The sequence below is a fragment of the Anser cygnoides genome, chromosome 16, assembly GCF_040182565.1.
Source record: "Anser cygnoides isolate HZ-2024a breed goose chromosome 16, Taihu_goose_T2T_genome, whole genome shotgun sequence".
Lineage (NCBI taxonomy): Eukaryota > Metazoa > Chordata > Aves > Anseriformes > Anatidae > Anser > Anser cygnoides.
In genome coordinates, this window is record NC_089888.1 from 9,148,744 (window position 1) to 9,166,710 (window position 17,967).

Sequence of the window (17,967 nt, forward strand, 5' to 3'; positions counted from 1 at the left end):
CTACTTTTCTCTGGATTAGGGAAGCCTTTAGCTTCAACTTGTGGAGTGTTTCCCTACCTCAGCACATATGTAGATGCAGAATTCATATTTAATTCTCTTGCTCTGCAGACTGGGAAGATTGCCAAACAGCTTCCAGGGGAAGGCTACAGGATCTGTATCAACATCTGCCACTAGTATCTCTAGCCAGAAGCAGTCCATTCCTGCTAGCTGAACACATTGCCCATGAGGGAAACATCCAAATCCTTACAGAAGCTGACATCAGCTATCTTCCGTCCTGGACTGCTGTCACCTCTCTAAAGGACTCATGTATGAAAGAATTTGCAAAGCCACTGCAACTTACCTGGAACATGATTGCCTACATCTTTCACCAGGCCAGCTAAAACCCCCCAGTGCCCTTCTGTTGTTTCTGGGGAGTATCAGCAGCTACAAGTCTCAGCTAAACACCTTTTGCTTCAGGATATGTGAAGAGTAGCTATACTGCCATGAGATTGAGACCCCTTCTCCTCACCTGAGGCAGCAGGCAGCTCCACACAATGACCACACAGAAGCACTGCTGCAATCCAACTCCAAAACCAACAATTAGGAGGACCCAGGAATTGGCTGTTAAAAGGTATGGAAGACAACTCACTCAGCTGAGTTCACAGAGTACTCAAGGTTTTTATTAAAAATAGGCTCTAAAGATTACAGAAACAGACTGCACTGCAACATCCAAATGTACCTTCCCCGCTTTACATGCGGATGATACTTTACTAAAGCTTTCAGAGTGACAGGGGAGAACCAAGACTTGAATCCCCTCTCCTTACACGCAAGGCCATCATCCCATACATGAGAATAGCTCTTTAAGGCTTCTATACTTTGCATGATACTGACAAGGTAACATTAGTTGACAAGGTAACATGAGTTGCCAGGTAAACACAGACAGCCCTTGCAGACAAAAGCACCAAATTATGTTAAACATACAAGTTCCAGAATCCATTCTGATTAAATGTCTCATACGAAGGAAAAAAATGTAACACCCTCCATCTGTGAGTTGGCAAGACACCAATTTATCATTCCCTGCTAGCTCTGACAAAAGACCAAAGAGCTGTTGCAGGATGATGTGGATGCTGTAGCTTGGACAAGGGATCACAGGCAGCAGCATGGAGAGGGACATCATTAGCAGGAGACAGCTTTCACCTAGAACACTGAAATCACAGCAGGTCCTGGGACAACTTCTGACAGATCTCAACCTGCCAAGAAAACACCCGACATGTTGTCAGTTGACTCTACATCAAGCAGCAAAACACAGCTTTCAAATTCCAACCACCCCCCTCCCCCCCAAAAATTATTAGACAAGGGCTATTCTGCAAACAACCAAAAGAACCCCTGCACTGTAAGGCACTCCAAATAGGATGCACTGGTAGAACTGCATTTTGGGGGCTTTCAGAGTTGTTCTTGATAAAAGTCTGGGGGAACTCACTGAGAAGAGGGTGCCAGTGTAACATATTTGGTCAGCTCTACCAGCTTCACCATCTGACACAGACCAATCATACTGCTTTTCAATTTGAGTGTGCCATATAGAATGGTCACATCTGTGCTCTCCACAAATACATACTGACGAGACTTCAGCATCCTTAAAACTATGAACAGCTGAACACCAAGTACCTAAAGAGCAAGACCAAGCTGTAACTGAATGAAGCCAGTAACAATAGCTGCTTATTCAATGAAGCAAGATTGTTAAGCACATTTTCTAGAGCATTAGTGAAATCCTAATCAAATAGCAAAGTTTTCAGAAGAGACACTTGATCCTTTGTAGAAAGTGAAGAAAAATACCAAAAGCAATCCCCCTCCCCCATCCACTTTTGCTGAAAACTCACTTATCAACACCTCCAAGGCATGGAGAACCTCTCACTGACAGAGAAAAGTCTAGGAGAACAAAGGTTCCCTGACTTTATATGAAGCACTTAATTTTATCCCTGCTAAAGTAGGGCAAAACAACAACAAAAAAAGCAATGTTTATGTCATTTATGTTAAATTGAAACCTGTAGAGATCTCAGCCATTTTTGTTACTGAAGATCTTCTGAAAGCAAGAATTCTTTCACTTTTGATCTTCAAGTCTTTTATGCATGTCGGGTAGTGTTATACAATCAGTGTTACTAAGGTACGTGCAGACAGCACCCTCCAGTGCTGCCTGCCCTAAAAGCATGCAGCATACACGAGGATTCCCCGCCCACAGGGGTGCAAGGGCAGGTAGCCTCAATACAGGGCCAGGTGACAAACTGAATTTTGCATCTGTGGCATCAGACAAACTGGCTAAAATAGAAGTTTGAATCAGCATTGCCGATCTGATGGGGAAAAAAGTTTGAAGTCATCATATACCACAGATTGACAGAGATACTCTTCAATTTATTATCGAGGCACTTCATTACATTCAGAAAAAAATTCAGGCCCATAAAAACTGACAAGGCATATTACTCTCTGCAGGCAAGATGGTAAAAGAAACAATATTTTAACAGATGTAATTCTCAGGTCAATAACTAAGAAGTATTTTCTATTCTCCTGAGCAATTGTCTTTAAGAGATCACATCACCACAGGTTCCAGGCTGCTGTTGACTCACAGTGCTAGATCAGCTCATTATCCTCACTTGCCACCTCACACATGCTGTAAAGCGACAAACATGAGGCACAAAGGGCTCCTGCTACAATGCTCAGATCTATGTATCAGTCAAAGTTCCAGGGAAACAACTTACCATTCTCTTCTGCCAGAGGAGAAAGTAAACAGTGAAGCAAACCAGGCCAACTCGCCGCACTGCACAGCTGATCCACTACCAGCTCCAGCCATCACTTCAGGTCTGCAGCAGGCCCAGCAGCCCCCTGCCCTTGCACAGGCCTAGGAGTGAAACCAAAGATCCAGTCAGCACCCAGCCCCACGAGGCCAGCACACACAACACCTCTTCTCTGCTGGTGCATCAGACAAGGTCTGGCTAGAACAGTGAGAAATCAACACTGTCGCTCTGACGGGGAAAAAAGTTCCGTCATCACCTACACCAGCAAGTCCCTGGGGTGTGACACGGCCGCACTTCCACCCCCCCCACACACAGCCATGGGGAACAGTAAGCTAATGGCAGCAGAAGTGGCAAAGCCACACACATACACAGCCCCCAGAGAACACTCCAGCAGTGACACAGGGCACAAAGGGCCCTGGTACAATGCTTCTGCAAGAGGAAACCCTCTGTGCTCTCAGCTCTGCAATGCCCAGGCTAACGCTTCAATTAGACGTGGCAAAGTCTCCAACCACACAAACTATGCCGAAGCACTTCAGAAGCAGCTCCCTGGCAGAAAGGAGTTTGGTTTTTCTAAATTTAAACCAATGATCAACAAGAAGGACTTAAACACTCTCACCTGCTTAAAGCTCAGGCTCTGTGAAGCAAGCCAGGCAACTGCCCTCATCACATGGCTGATCCCAGCCAGCTCCAGCCATCGCTTCAGGTCTGCAGCAGGCCCAGCAGCCCCCTGCCCTTGCACAGGCCTAGGAGTGAAACCAAAGATCCAGTCAGCACCCAGCCCCACGAGGCCAGCACACACAACACCTCTTCCCTGCTGGTGCATCAGACAAGGCCTGGCTAGAGCAGTGACAAATCAACACTGTCGCTCTGACGGGGAAAAAAGTTCCATCATCACCTACACCAGCAAGTCCCTGGGGTGTGACACAGCCACACTCCCACCTCCCCACACACGTGGGGTAACTCATGCAAATGCCTCCCCACAAAGAACTGCCTGGCTGGCCTGCTCAACAGGCACAGCGATTAACACTGAGAGCCCAGGGAAAAACACAGATGAACGGGGCTTCTGCAGCACAGCAGGAGACTGCTAAATGCAGACCGAACAGAAAAGGGAGGAGGCAGGGATAACAGCTCATACGCTTTTGCACATCCAACCTTTAAGGCCAAATCAAGTTTCCTGCCTTCATACTGCAGAGGCAGGAGGTTGTGTGTGCAAGACTAAGTGCCACGCAGTCGCCAAACCCCAGGCAGAAGAACTAGCCCAGGCACGACCACAGCATGCCCCATCCTGTGAGCACTGCTGCATACCTACCAGCAAGGGGCAGAGCAGAATGGCAGCAGCAGCCTGCTCCTTTCACCAGGCAACATTCACTACTTTAAGTCACACGCAGTCATATCATTTTCCATAAAGCTCATCCCCTTTCCCTGAAATCACTAATATATACATGAGCAAGCCAAACATTTGCAGGACATTTGAGGAAGAGTCTATCTGAGTAATTCAGGAACTCCCTTAAATACATATTTTTTTAAACCAGTAACGAATATGGTTAACTTCAGGACTTACCATTCACACCCATCAGGGGTTCAGGCACAGTGGAGCAAACCAGGCAACTGCCCTCATCACATGGCTGATCCCAGCCAGCTCCAGCCATCGCTTCAGGTCTGCAGCAGGCCCAGCAGCCCCCTGCCCTTGCACAGGCCTAGGAGTGAAACCAAAGAAGCAGTCAGCACCCAGCCCCACGAGGCCAGCACACACAACACCTCTTCCCTGCTGGTGCATCAGACAAGGCCTGGCTAGAGCAGTGAGAAATCAACACTGTCGCTCTGACGGGGAAAAAAGTTCCATCATCACCTACACCAGCAAGTCCCTGGGGTGTGACACGGCCGCACTCCCACCTCCCCAGGGAGCTCGACGGGGACCAGCGAGCGCAGGCCGGGACCCCCAGCACAGAGACGGGGACACCAGACGGGGAAGCGATCCGAGAGTAAAACCCTCGGGGACAGAGCCGGGAAGGGGCGGCCATGCCGCCACCTCGGCCGCTCCCTCATCGAGGGACAGCGAGGCGGCACGGGCTGGAGCCCGACCGAGCGGGGAGAACACGGCCGAGCGCGAAATCCCCCCTCACCGCTCCCCCTCACCCCTCAGGATCCAAACACCCCTCTCACCTCAACCACGCCGGAGCAAGAGGGCGGCTGGTCCCGCGCACCCGGCTTTATGGGGCCGCCGGGGCCCGCCCCGGGCCCGCCCGCACGGAGGCGGGAAGGCGGGAAGGGGGGAAGGGGGAGCCGCCGCCATGTCGGGAGGTGTTGCCCGGCCCTGCTGCTTTCCCGGCCGTGCCTCTCCTTCCGCAAGTCGTCTCGGCTTTGCCGTGGGTCCTGCTTGCTGCCCGGCGAGGCGCTGGGGAAGCGATCGGTTGCTCCCCGCTCCCGGGTGCTCAGAGGCCGAGGATGGAGGTGGCGTGAGGTGTGAGGGGGCCTGGCCGCCATTTCGCGGTGCAGCCAGCGCCGAGTTTTCAAAGACTTGCCCTTAGGTATGTGCAAGTGGAGAGGCAACGTCCAGCCTGTGGGCAAATCTGAATTCGGAACAGGAGCTCCCAAACTGTTAAATCCAAGTACTGTGCTTACACCACCTCAGGCTGCTTGCCTGCTCTGCCAGGTTCCTGCTCAGCAGTGGCACTGAGAGGATGCGTACCACAGCTTGGGGAACGGGTGGCATAGCAGTGAGTTTGCTTTTAGGTGGCTGTAGGTAGACAAGTTACTTTCCATGAAATATTTTGCTACTGAATAATGTATGGAAAGGGAAAAAAAAAAAAAAAAAAAGATGTTTCCTGAATAAGAGCAGCCTGGCTTTGTAACCCAGGCACTGCTGTGTATATTGATCTTAAAGCTATAAATTTACCTTGGTAATGAGCGGTGAATCCAGTCATCTATATCTAGTGGGGATGTGCCACATGGCATCCCTGAATACACATTAAAGGTATTTTTTAGCGACCTACACTCTTGCAGAGTGTATGCGTCTATTTGTGGTCAGAAGGTTCATCCAAGCACTGCGTTTTGTCCCCGGCCAATGGTCACTGTATAGCAGGGGGTGCCACCAGATCACTCCAAAATGTTCCACAACCACCACCTGCCTCGCAGCACCTCCTGGGGAAGATGGGAACTTTTGTTGCGAAAATGAGAGCAACTAAAGAGAGGAGGTTGAAATGGAGTCAAAAGTTTGAGGCAGAGGGGACAGGCAGGGGGAGGCACAAAGCCATATGCTTTTTATATCTGCAGGGTGGCCTTTTGAGCTAAATATGAGAGTTGAACAATCAGTTCTGCAATACTGAGCTCTTGGCAAGACTAGCTCTAAATCATGCTTCAAAACCTTTTTTTTCTGTTTGTAAAATACACATTGGTTATGACAAGATACCAGGTAGCACTGCTCAGTCACGCACTCTTAAGTTGTATTTAGGGTTAATCCTGTGTGACTTCTCATATCATTGCTTAAGCAAACTAGCTGTTAATTTGATATCAAACTTCTGCTAACTAAAAAGGGATTCTGTGGCAAGGGAACCAGATCAAACTTATTGCATGATAAATACATCCTCTGGGATCAGTGGAAGGGGTAGTTTAAGGATGTTGCTTGAAACGTGATGAAAACAAGAAAAGACACGTGGTAAATTGGTCAGCTACTTTGCAAGCACGTCCAGGACTCTGCAATTCTGCTTCAAAAAGCCATGTGAGATATTTTAAACACTCTGAAACAAGTAAGCCTGTCTTGTTTTATTAATCTTGTCTAGTAGTATCTACAGGCATCTGTACTGTGTGTGTACATATGTAGGTATTGTAGAGCACATTTGGCGTAACAATGCATAATTCAGCCGCCACAAAAATGCTCTTTCCAAATGAAACGTGTTCATAGACAACTAATTCCAGAAAGCAGCTTATCAAACAGGACTTGTGGAATAAATTTCAATCCCATTAATCCAAGTTCCAGAACACCAGGAGATGAAAAGACAATCATGGGGTGGATATTTTAAGAAGATTACCGGGAAAACTAATCTTGTTATAGTGCAAGTCCACGTCACATGTAAAATTCAAAAGGAACTGTAAATGTGATTTGTGTTCCCTAGCTTGGCAGGAAAGGAAAAGTGGGAAGGTCTGGGCTGTTAAGCAGCTGAAGTCAAGCTTAGTGTCAAATTTATTTGATGTCACTGTTTTTTATTCTTTTTGGCAGAAAAATGTTGAAAAACTCATTAGCTAGATGAATTCTTTAACTCAGGGCTCGTTGTATCCAAGACTCATGAAACACAGTAAAGTTCCTCAACTGGTGGCAAAAAAAAATAATAATCATAATATAAATCACAATTCTCCTTGTGTTTTACCTGCGGAGGAATCGCTTCCATAGCTCATTGCTGGCCAGAGCAGCCAGCCTGTGGAAGCTTTGCTTCACAGACTTTGGCCAACGAGACACATCTCCCGAAGGACAGCACGCACTGCTGTCACGCAGGGTGCTTGTTCATTGCATCCAAAGGCAACAGTTATGCTGGGGTAGGCCTCCATAGTCTTGTGTCCTGTTTGCCTTTCGATTATTTCATCTCCACCAGTAAGACTCATGCAGGAACAATTGCATTGTCAAACCTTACTAGGAGTGGTCAAAACTAAAGTGATGGTTAAAAGGCAGTTAGTTGCATGCTTTTTTTCCTTTTATTTTTAAACAGTACTCAACTTCTGAAGAATGCTTTTATATTATATGACAGCCTTCACAGGCATATTTTTGACTTCTACATGGGAACACTGAGTAATGGCACGCACACAGTCGTCATTTTCTTTAGTGTCCAGAGGAGGGGAAAATTGATGAAAGAAAAAATGCTTCTTAATTGCTAAAAAAGACTTCATTAATCTCATGGAATTATTTAATATTTCACATGCCAGTATCTGCTACGTTATGTTCTGCTTTTTAAATCTGAACTGGATATGAAAAAATATAAATTTTAATTGGGATGCAACCTCTGACTTCGCAACCTAATAACCTACACTAAAACCCTAGCACCAGATGCCTTTGATAGTCACAAAATTTCTAATAGATTATAATTTTCCAGCATGAAATTTTGTGGTAGAAAAAAATAGAAAAAATGCATCAAGAATTTTATGAAAACTCCATTGGGTCAGCAACTTCCCTGTTCAGCACTGTGATAATCAAAATATAACAGTCAGCACACTGACAGGGTATTGAAAAAAAATCTGAGCATCTGCCAAATCATACACATTGGCCTTTTGGAAATATGAAAAAATCCAAACACACGAAATTCACAGAACGTATAAAGGGGCCGTATGAAAGAAACCACCATAGTTTTGATTGTGGAGCCAGATATTTTCTAGCCTGTAGCTAAAACTAGAAATAAATGAAGACCATGAGTAGCCCAACTGAATTTCAGCAAGAGACCCAACAAGGAGACATACTGAGATTTGCCAGTTTAATAGAAATCTTTTGCACATAAATTAAGATTATTTATTCTTCTTTCTATAGACTGTCAACAGTTTCCTTCCCAAAATGACAGAAATAGATCACAACCCCATTGTGACTGTAGCAGGAACCTCAGACCTGTTTGTGGTAGCAGATTAAAAGGTCAGTAGCTATTGATCACCAGGGACACAAAACACTTACATGGAGAAATGCCAACCTTGATTTTCTGATGACCACAAATCTTCCCAAAGATGCTGTGGTATTTTAGGGTATAACTGTTGCAGCAAGTCTTAGAGTAAGCCTGAGCACTCCACCTTGCAGGACTGGGTTTAACGCTGATTTAATTCATTTCTTCAGGTTCAGCCTTAAAATTGATCAAAACATTTTAATTTTTCCAAGCTCAGAGAAACCATTTAAAGAGTGGAAACAGTACATGCCTGTTAGATGAGCAGCTGCCTTGTTAACAGCTTTGCACTGAGGACATAGCAATTTCTAATGATACTAGTAATATTTTTGGCTAAAGGAAATTTTTTTTTTTTTAGGAAGAATGTAGCTTTGATGGCTTACAGATTACTCTCTTTTATTATTAGCAAATGAATTTTACATAGGCATTGATGAAAGAGACTGCTCTGTCAAAGAGATGGAGCAAAAAGACAAAGGCAATTATGGACCAATATGGTGTTAACTTGGAAGTGACTTTAGAGAAGGGTGTGAACACTTTTATCTTGCAAAAATTGAACTGAGTGTCCATTTACATGGGACAAGTTTTTCAGCTGCAACGTTGAAAGAGTGTACAGGAACACATTACAAGACTTTTCAACTTACACAGTACAAGAGAAAGCACAACACAGTTATTGCTAATAATGCTTAGAAGAGGCAATTATTTAAATGTATTTAGCCTTTGTGAAATTGTAGTCGTACATTTTTAAATTTTTATCCACTTAGTAATTAAAATAACTTTGTGACTCAACATTTTAATACATAAGCTCTTCAGTATCTACTTAGAAAGCTTTAAAAGGACTAGACAAACATTTTATGCAAATACAGTGTGTAGGACTGTTTCACTGAATCCCCTTTACCAAAAACTACTGATTTTTTTTTTTTCAATGATGCCTTTGTTTCCCAACTGTTTTTTCTTGGCAAGAGCTAAATAGTCTTCTCTCCATTAAAACCAAGCTGCTGTGTGAAAGCAACAATGAGCACTAATTAGCAGTATATCCTTACTGTGATGTACTTTGTTGCAATTTTAAGTACAGCAACTTGGGAGATTGCACCCATGATAAAATGTGGAGTAGGAGCTGGTGTCTGCAGAGATGCCCAGTTGTACCCAAATGGCTTTTGCATTTGGACTTGGACATGAAAAATACCAGAGGTTTTGTCCCTTTAACATAGGGCTAGGATTGCCTCTTTAAGGAGCATTTGACCTACCTTCTCTTAAAAAAAATAAAAGAGAAGGAGGAAAAAAGGCATTTAAACATTGAAGACTATTTTATGGTTAGAAATAGCGAAGAATTAAAGAATGGTAGTTTAGAATGGTACTGTTGAAAGCATACTCTGTTGAGGGTATTCTTTGTATCGTTAACATTGGATATTGAAAAATGTAAACACCTTATAGCAGGTTGCTAAAACATTGAAATTCAAAATGGGAGAAGGAATACAGTTTAAAAGCACTATATTTTTTTCATTTCTAGTTGAATACAATTTATTACATTAGAATACTGCTAGTGGTACACAAAATCATTTGTCTGAGAATAAAATAAACTCTTGGATAAGTATTCACCATCTGTATGATTTTATTCAGTTCTAATCCAGAGATTAAATTAATATCCTAGAGATTTTAATTTGCTTTAACAACTTATTTTCCCCAGCCTCCTTCCATGGGATGTTCAGGTTCTTGCTCAGAAGTTCCTGGGTATTAAAAAAGTATATGAATCTGATCAGCAGATAAAGGGTAGCAATACAGCATGTCACAACCACAGAGATGAAGTTGAGTATTTCCAGATTGGTAACTACCTCTGGAGCAGTATTTCTTCATCTGAACTTAAACAGAGGAATCATCTACATAAAACTACTTAAACAGAGAAGCCCTTAAGGAAGCTATTACATTGATTCACGCTTGTTCTGTTGGTTTTTATCTGCAGACAAACCAAACAATTATGTGGTTGCTTCACAAAACAAGAAGATTATGTGAAGTGATATATACGCGTCGTATCCCTTCCTGCAGTTAGGCACTTCTGGAACCTCGACAATTTGTCTTTATACATGAAATCAGAATAAAAATCCTATTTTAAACTTTGGCCAGTAGGTTAGAACACTATTTTGATTTGATCCTCAGGTAATGAATAATTGCAGTAGAATTCTACATACGGCTACATTTAACCCTGATGTATGTTAGTAAAATTAACGTTCTCAATTCTCTGGCCAAACAGCTACCTTGCTAACTGCAGATTCCCCAACTGAGTCCTTTCAGATAGGATTTATCTCAAGGAAATACCAGCTGTCTAATCAAAAAAAAAAAAAAAGTCTATTTGACACAAGGTGAGCCAGTATAAGAGCTTCAGCAATATCGTTATCGTTACATTTAGAACTGACTGCAAAACAAAATTCCATTTTAAATGCAATTCAAGGTATGGGAATGTATTGTAATATCATGGAACAAACATGTATCACAGTGAATCCGGGCTGCTGCTCATTCTGTAGGCACATTTTAGTTATCCTACAGGTCAGCATTCCCAAAAATAAATTTTGCACAGATCCTTGTTCAAGATCCATCACTCTAGTTCCAGGATGGAGATCATGAAAAATCATGTTTCTTCCTTTGGGAAGTCAGGATTTCCTACTAACAAAATATTTTGCTTAAAATATTCCCTGACCAATTTTCATTATTCCCCTTTAAGTGTTGCAGTTTTTCATCTCAAGCATAACAAACTGACCCATTCAATAAAGCAGATAAAACTCCAAAATCCTTGGATAAACCCAACTACCCTTCTTCTTATACATCATCTTTAGCGTGCAATCTGTTACTTAAAATAGAAAACTTATGCAGCAGTTGTTAAACTTGATAACACAGCACTGGAAAAGGTTTCATTTGTTAAGTTTCATATGCAGTACATCTACAAAGCCACTTCTTGGGTTCTTATACAGGGCATTGAAACGGGACATTTGACTGCACCCCTTCAAAAAAATAGTGGCACAGTATCACTCTTTTGACAAGAGCCATTAATAAGTGCAGCTGTATGTATACTTGTAATAATAAGAAAAGACTTTAAGGAAAGCAATGCAAAAGCTGCTAGAATTTAGACATTGGCTTAAGGCTTTGAAATTTTAGAAAAAAGTAATGAATGCTTTCCTTTCTATACCAGAGAATACCAACCTAATGACCGGAGTCTATCAGAGTGAGGGAGTACAGGCAGAAAGGACATTTTCTTTGGTGAAGGAAAATATACTGCCTACACTCTCTTTGCTGATTTTATTTACAAGCTGAACTACTGGAAAATTAACAAAAATATTTCCAGGATCTGTTTTCCAACATTCTGAGCTGCTACTTTGGAGCTTGGTATGCTCTGCATGTTTTTGGAAGTAGGATGGATAGGCATTGAAAAAGGTCCAAATGAACTAGACTGAAATGGACTGAAATTCAGTGGCTTATTCTGCTATGTGACATCTCCTATCATCCAGTAGTCTGTCTCCTCAGGAATCACCCTCAATTATAAAAGTTATTAAAGCAGTAGTGGAAACCCCTCAGGATCAAACCTCCTTCCTCTGCACTTGAAGGCAGTGGCTTAGGGGCCGCTCTATTTGCAGAACACTGGCTATATGATTTAAAAGACTGAAATGATGTGGTAAATTCTGAAAAGAAACAAGGTCACTATCTCAATCATTAGTGTAACAGTTACAAGACTGATGTATGCTACTAAATACTTGGTTGTCCTTATTCCCATTTAAACGTAGTAATTTTAAAGGGATGTTCTCTGTAGCTGAACTGAACAGTATTATGAATGCAAAATTTCACAATTTACTAAATATACAGTAGATTCAGGAACAGCCAGATTAGTAGTGTCATATTGCCAAATGTTTTCAGAGAAACATAAGGGGAAATGAATTCATTTACTAAAGTTTGTGGCAACTTAAGCAGAATCAAATAGGATAACGGGAAATCCACTGAAGGGACCAAAGGAAAACAACCCTAACCAGTGAAAATCTGAATATTACAAAGTCATTTTAGAACAAGCCTTATACTTTTTGTTTTTATAACGGGATCATTTCTGAACAGTAAGACTGCAAGCGCATTCATAGAAGCCAAGCTAATGTACACATTCAGAAGCTCCAGCTCATTCTGTTGCAGTCAAAAGGTTTCTTAAAGATCCCAAAGTGAAAGTAAAATGTTCAAAGAAATAATCCAAAAAAGGTGAGGTGTCTTGCAGACAGCACTTTGCTAGTACTCAGAAATGTAAGCTTTATACCAGTACTAGCCTGCTAGATTACTGCAGTGAGGGTTTTTCACATTTGCCTCAGTTTTCTCATACTCCTCTTCTTTGTGGAACACTCTAGTATCAGTTGAACTAAAGCATAATACAAAGCCTTTAGGTGATTACGTACATTAGTATGTAATCATTCTTCCAAGCACAGAAGAGCCAATAGAAAAAAAAAAAAAGGAGATTGTAGTGCTCTAGAGAAAACACACTTATCTAGAACTCACTTTGGGTTACCTAGAATCCACAGAGACCTGAAGTCTTCCATGATGTGGCTCTTATTTCAAGGTCTTTGACAAAAGAGCCTTCTCTTACATAGCACCTCGAAGATGAAGGATGCATTTAAGAGCATTGAAACAGAAACATCTATTGCAAAGTACCTTAATGTTCACATGAAACATAGCATTATCAGCAAATTAATGCGGTAAAAAAGCTAGAAGTTCCATCCAAAGAGAAAACTCTTAAGTTGCAGCAGCTAAACATAGGCAGACCACTACTACCAATGTGATAGCTGTTTTCCAATATTAATTGTTTGGTGAGTAGTTTCTAAGTTGTAAGAATTTGCAATACAAAGCCTCAGCCTAGCAAGTTTGTTTTAATTTTTAAATGTACAGCATTTTAGTTCTACAAATGTAAAAAAAAGAACTTTACAATGTTTTTTGCACTTAAAATGAGCAAAACCAACTTGATTCAATAAAATTTGGTATGCAGTTAGTGTGGCCCAATTGCTTTTGATAATGCAAATAAAATGGCCAAGACATTTAGCTTTGAGACATAGCATGTGCAGTAACAGCTTTTTATGACAAGAGTTACTACACGCACTGCAAATAAGTGTTTAGGAAGTGTTGCTACAGATTACCAGTTAAGTACACACTGAATGTAGTTCACATCCAAATGACACACTGCCATGGGTCAGTCTACGGTGCCAGTTTTTGTTGCTAGAAGGAAAGTTCCTCCCAAAATTTACTAAGTTACCTCCCAAAAATTACTAGGTGCAAGGCAAGGTTATGACTCAAGTTACAAGCAAACAAGGAAACTTAAAAGTAGAGACTTAAACTTTGAAATCACTCCAGCCTGTTGTGCCAGGTTTCTTTTCATAATCATAACGTTAGTTTAAGCTCCCATTAATACAGTTGCACTAACACACTGTGGCACAAATAACAAAATGTACCCACATTACTTTTGAATTTCCTTGACCTTGCCAATTTTTCACATTCTCCACATTACTAAATAGCAGTTATTTATATGTAGTTGATAACCATTGTACAGTTACTCCATAGCTTTACAATACTGCCCGTACTATATCACAAGCATTACAAATCCTATAAAAAAGCAGCCCCTGTAGTGGCATACAAGAATAAATTAACCAAAAAAATTTAGTATTACCATTTATTGGTGACAAACACTACGTTTTACTTACATTCCATGGGGAGAAAAAATTCCAGCGTAAACAATGAACTGAAGCAGTACTTAACTTGCAAGGCTATCGTGCTTTACCTGGACCATATGCAAAAACTTTATTGCGCACAGTTCAGTGCGCAATAACACAACATCAAAAGCAACACAGTTTATATATAAACATAGGTAATTTTTTTCAGCCCTACATGGAGATGTAATTAAACAGTATAAAGCACTCAAGGAAAATCAATCTGCAGTTTTATATGCACTACATTGAGATCATATCCTGTAATGTCGTGAGCTGTGTGCGGTCTATACACACAATCTTTAAAACATAGATCAGAGATCATTTAAAGTCATGTTGCATTCAAGTTCCCATACCCCCACTCAAGAAAACTAGAAAGTAACCAAAAATGATCAAAGTTTAAAATTCCTAAAGTGTTTTAATTCACTCAACCGTTGGATAATTAAGCTAGGTTTGCGAAAACATTGGACTTTTAAAAAATGGTGGGCACGCAATTTGTTTCCAGTGAAACTTGCTATTTCAATAAAAACAAAATAACCACATACATGGATATGATCTTCCCAAGTTAGTTCACAGATAACATGTCAGTCTCAGAAGACAAAGTTTCTAAACTGTGCTATTGTTCTAGATACAATTAAGAAACTTTTAAATGAAAAATTTATAGTGTCATTTCAATCAAAACAACATAATGAAACTAAAAATTTATCACTGTTTGAAGAAAAAGCAACGGTTATGATTTAGACACTACAGTAGGTTTTAAAGACTGTAGCACTCTAAAACAGTTAGGTTACATTAATAGGAAGCATTTGATTTTCTCTGGTGCTTTCAGGTTTGGGTCCAGTCAAAAGCCTTTTTAGGCAGTGCTGTCCAGTGTTTGTCCCAAAGTGTTTGAGTTAGCTGGTTTGAGAAGAGGGTCACTTTCCATTTCTTGTTTCACACATCTACAAATGAGGAAACACCTGTTACATGTGGGATAAAACACCACTTCCACAAACAAGACACTTCTAAATCTATTACAAAGTATTTTGCTGTTCAGATGTCAGTCTGTTTACATGTAACTGACCTCTATTTTTAATCAATTAGCAGTTCGCTAATTCCACCATTTTGGTTATCTAAATGATGAAACAATTTATTTTTTTTTCTGGTCAAAAATAATAATTTGCAACCCCCCACATTTCCTCTGACAGCAAGCTGTGAAACCTATACATTGTTTACAGTTTACATGCAGGAGACTTCTAGAGGCTACTGTAACACTCAAACACACTGAAAAATGTTATTTATAAATACATGTAACTCTTATAAGCAGAGGAATCAAAGTCAGAATTCCTCTGTGTCACAGCCATTACATTTTATCTACTTGCTCTTGCATTAAGTTTAGTAACTTGCATTTGACACATGAAAATTATAAGCTTGATCATAAAACCTACCCTCTCATCCTTCTGAGGAAGGTAACAGCCCTTGGCATTTTAACTTCTCTGGCAAAGAAAAAAACCCTCATATTTTATTTGTTTATAATACATCTTAGGGTTACATGTTTCCATTAATGCAAGGGTAAGTCAATGGGTCACACTCACACAGACATTGGTCCATTTCCTGTTCTTGGCATCTCTGTGGTTTGTTGGTCCAACTCAGACAGCAACTTCAAAATGTTCAATGCAGCCTAAACGAAAGAAACAGCATTCGAACATTCAACTTGAGTCCATTTCATTTACTGAGTGAAACCAAGAGTGGGACTCACTTGAAACAAAATAAGCATTCTAACTTTGGTAATATATACTTTTTAAGATGTGTAATTATGGTGGAAAAAATTCAGTGGTGATCTTGCCAATAAAAAGCAAAATGGTACTGTGACCAGGGGATTCCCATAGCATTTGTTTTAGCAATGGGGAAAAACTAATTAAGTGATACTATCATGGAGAAAGAAACTAAATTAGTAATGGCTCCAACTGTACAGAGCTTAGGTAAAGAACATTAAAATACACAGAACCAAAAAGTCCTTTGCAGAAAAAGAAAAAAAGAAAAAAAAATCAAAAATGCAGCACAGATAGGGCACATGTAAATGCTTAAAGAAAATATATTTTCTCAATGCGGCATTGCTAATGTAAAAGTCACCTCCTTTGAGAACTGAAGAGACTTTTCAGTTTTATTCAGATCAATTTCAGGTGTACGTCTTCAAAATATCCCTGATTAGTTATTCAGCTTTCACTAATGCATGCACCATATCTGAACACAGGAAGGTTTCTCACATCAGCTGAATAACAATGTTTAAACTCCGCAGAGGCTGTCCTTTTCCCTTCATCTACCACACTGACTTGTGTGTGTATTCTTCCAGGAGCTCTTTACAGCAGGGTGTAGAGATAGGTATGAAAACGTCAGAATTAAGTGATGAAGATCAAAGAATCGAAGAAATCTCAATCAAAACATAGCCATTATAAAATTACTGCAAAATTTGTAAAAATCAGTAAAAACCAGTTTTTAAGCGTATGTATTACAAACTCTTTAGTGTGTTGTCAGTACACTGGTCACCAGTGTTATAACTCTTTCCAAGTTATAGTAGTCTGTGTACTAGGAATGTGCTAGGAATACCTAATGCCTTTTATAGACAGAGCAGAAGACAAGGTCCCTTACAGTTTACAGACTAGAAGACTCATTCTTTCACAAAGAAATATTTCAGCTACCGTGAATAAAAAGATCTTATTTATAAGGGAGCTTAACAGATTTAGACTTCTATTTAATGGTTTATTGCATTTCTTCCCCTTTGGATTCCACTCCAGCAGAAAATCTGGTAATGTGAACCCAAGTATTGCAGTTCCCAATGAGATATCAACCCATTCCATTAAAGAGAAAAAAAAGTGATGTGCTCTTGTGTTTTAGAAGTTCCTTTTTACACGTTTTCTTTAATATGTGTTCAGACACATAATATCAAGATAAAACAAATACACTTTTTGTAGATGCAAAATCGTGAGCATATATTAAGCATGTTAAAGGTTATTTAGATTATATTCTGATACTATTCCTCAGTTATTTCAGTAACCCGTGATACCTTTGACAAAACAGTCAGGGAATTATACAGCACTTAATTGTTATCCAGCAGTAATATGAAATCTTGGTCTATTTGCTGCACCTCTTAGAGCTCACTGAAGACAAAAAGAAAGCATTTCAGCAATATTCATCATACCATATCATGGCAAGATTCTACGTCCTTTCCAATTCCATGGCTGATCAGTGGTGGCTGAGAGGAACAGTTTATAAGAGATACAAACTCATTCTTGTTATTTTTTGGAAAGTCTTTATATTCAACCTAAAGGAAACAGAATGATTTAGTTCTTTTCAGTTAACCAGGTACAGGAAATACATCACGATTGCTAAAGATTAGTTCCCCATACACATAGCCAAACCCTACTTTTATTGATTCTCTGACAGCCAGTAAGAACCATTTACTTCGAAGTTTGAATTCAGTTGCAATTGTTTTGAGTAATCACAAGAACTCTGCAAGCTTTCTGAATAACAGTTGCTACATAGTAATGACTGTTGCTGAGATCTTCATTCTGATCACAGCTACCTGCATTTATTTTTTTCCTATTTTACTTCTTAATCCATAGAGTTCTTATTGAGTAATATTCATAATGTATCAATATAGAAAATTAAATGCAATTCTAACTAAAGGGACCAAACACAAGAAAATGTAGAGCTTACAGCAAATGTTAAGGTATCAAGGATTTTTCAAAAAAAACAATTTCAGATCAACCAAATACAAGTTCACATTATGTTCCCACATCATGACAATTTGCAGAAAATACTACTTTCAATTTCATTCTTCAATAAGACCTAGAGATTAGCGCTGAATTAAGTCTGAACACG

The 17,967-nt window shown here is 40.4% G+C and overlaps 1 protein-coding gene and 4 non-coding genes across 16 annotated transcripts in view; all 5 read right to left on the reverse strand.

The window, feature by feature from the left end:
- Nucleotides 1-2,270: 2,270 nt before the first annotated feature.
- LOC125183817 (small nucleolar SNORD12/SNORD106) lies at nt 2,271-2,364 on the reverse strand. Its single transcript, XR_007166462.1, has one exon. It is a non-coding gene; the product is annotated as a small nucleolar SNORD12/SNORD106 (small nucleolar RNA).
- Nucleotides 2,365-2,939: 575 nt separating this feature from the next.
- LOC125183814 (small nucleolar SNORD12/SNORD106) lies at nt 2,940-3,031 on the reverse strand. Its single transcript, XR_007166459.1, has one exon. It is a non-coding gene; the product is annotated as a small nucleolar SNORD12/SNORD106 (small nucleolar RNA).
- Nucleotides 3,032-3,578: 547 nt separating this feature from the next.
- On the reverse strand, nt 3,579-3,670 carry LOC125183816 (small nucleolar SNORD12/SNORD106). Its single transcript, XR_007166461.1, has one exon. It is a non-coding gene; the product is annotated as a small nucleolar SNORD12/SNORD106 (small nucleolar RNA).
- Nucleotides 3,671-4,532: 862 nt separating this feature from the next.
- LOC125183815 (small nucleolar SNORD12/SNORD106) lies at nt 4,533-4,624 on the reverse strand. Its single transcript, XR_007166460.1, has one exon. It is a non-coding gene; the product is annotated as a small nucleolar SNORD12/SNORD106 (small nucleolar RNA).
- A 9,434-nt stretch (nt 4,625-14,058) lies between these two features.
- The window catches only part of STAU1 (staufen double-stranded RNA binding protein 1), a 30,587-nt gene continuing 26,678 nt past the window's right edge, over nt 14,059-17,967 (reverse strand). For 7 of the 12 annotated variants that reach the window (XM_048072500.2, XM_048072499.2, XM_048072496.2 and 4 more), the window contains 4 exons: nt 17,285-17,407; nt 15,681-15,766; nt 15,534-15,581; nt 14,059-15,047 (listed from right to left, as the gene is read on the reverse strand). In XM_048072500.2, coding sequence (XP_047928457.1) covers nt 14,960-15,047; nt 15,534-15,581; nt 15,681-15,766; nt 17,285-17,407 — 345 coding nt within the window. In that variant the 3' untranslated portion in view covers nt 14,059-14,959. The remainder of the gene's footprint in view (nt 15,048-15,533; nt 15,582-15,680; nt 15,767-17,284; nt 17,408-17,967) is intronic. The other 5 variants (XM_048072504.2, XM_048072502.2, XM_048072498.2 and 2 more) reach the window with 2 other exon arrangements.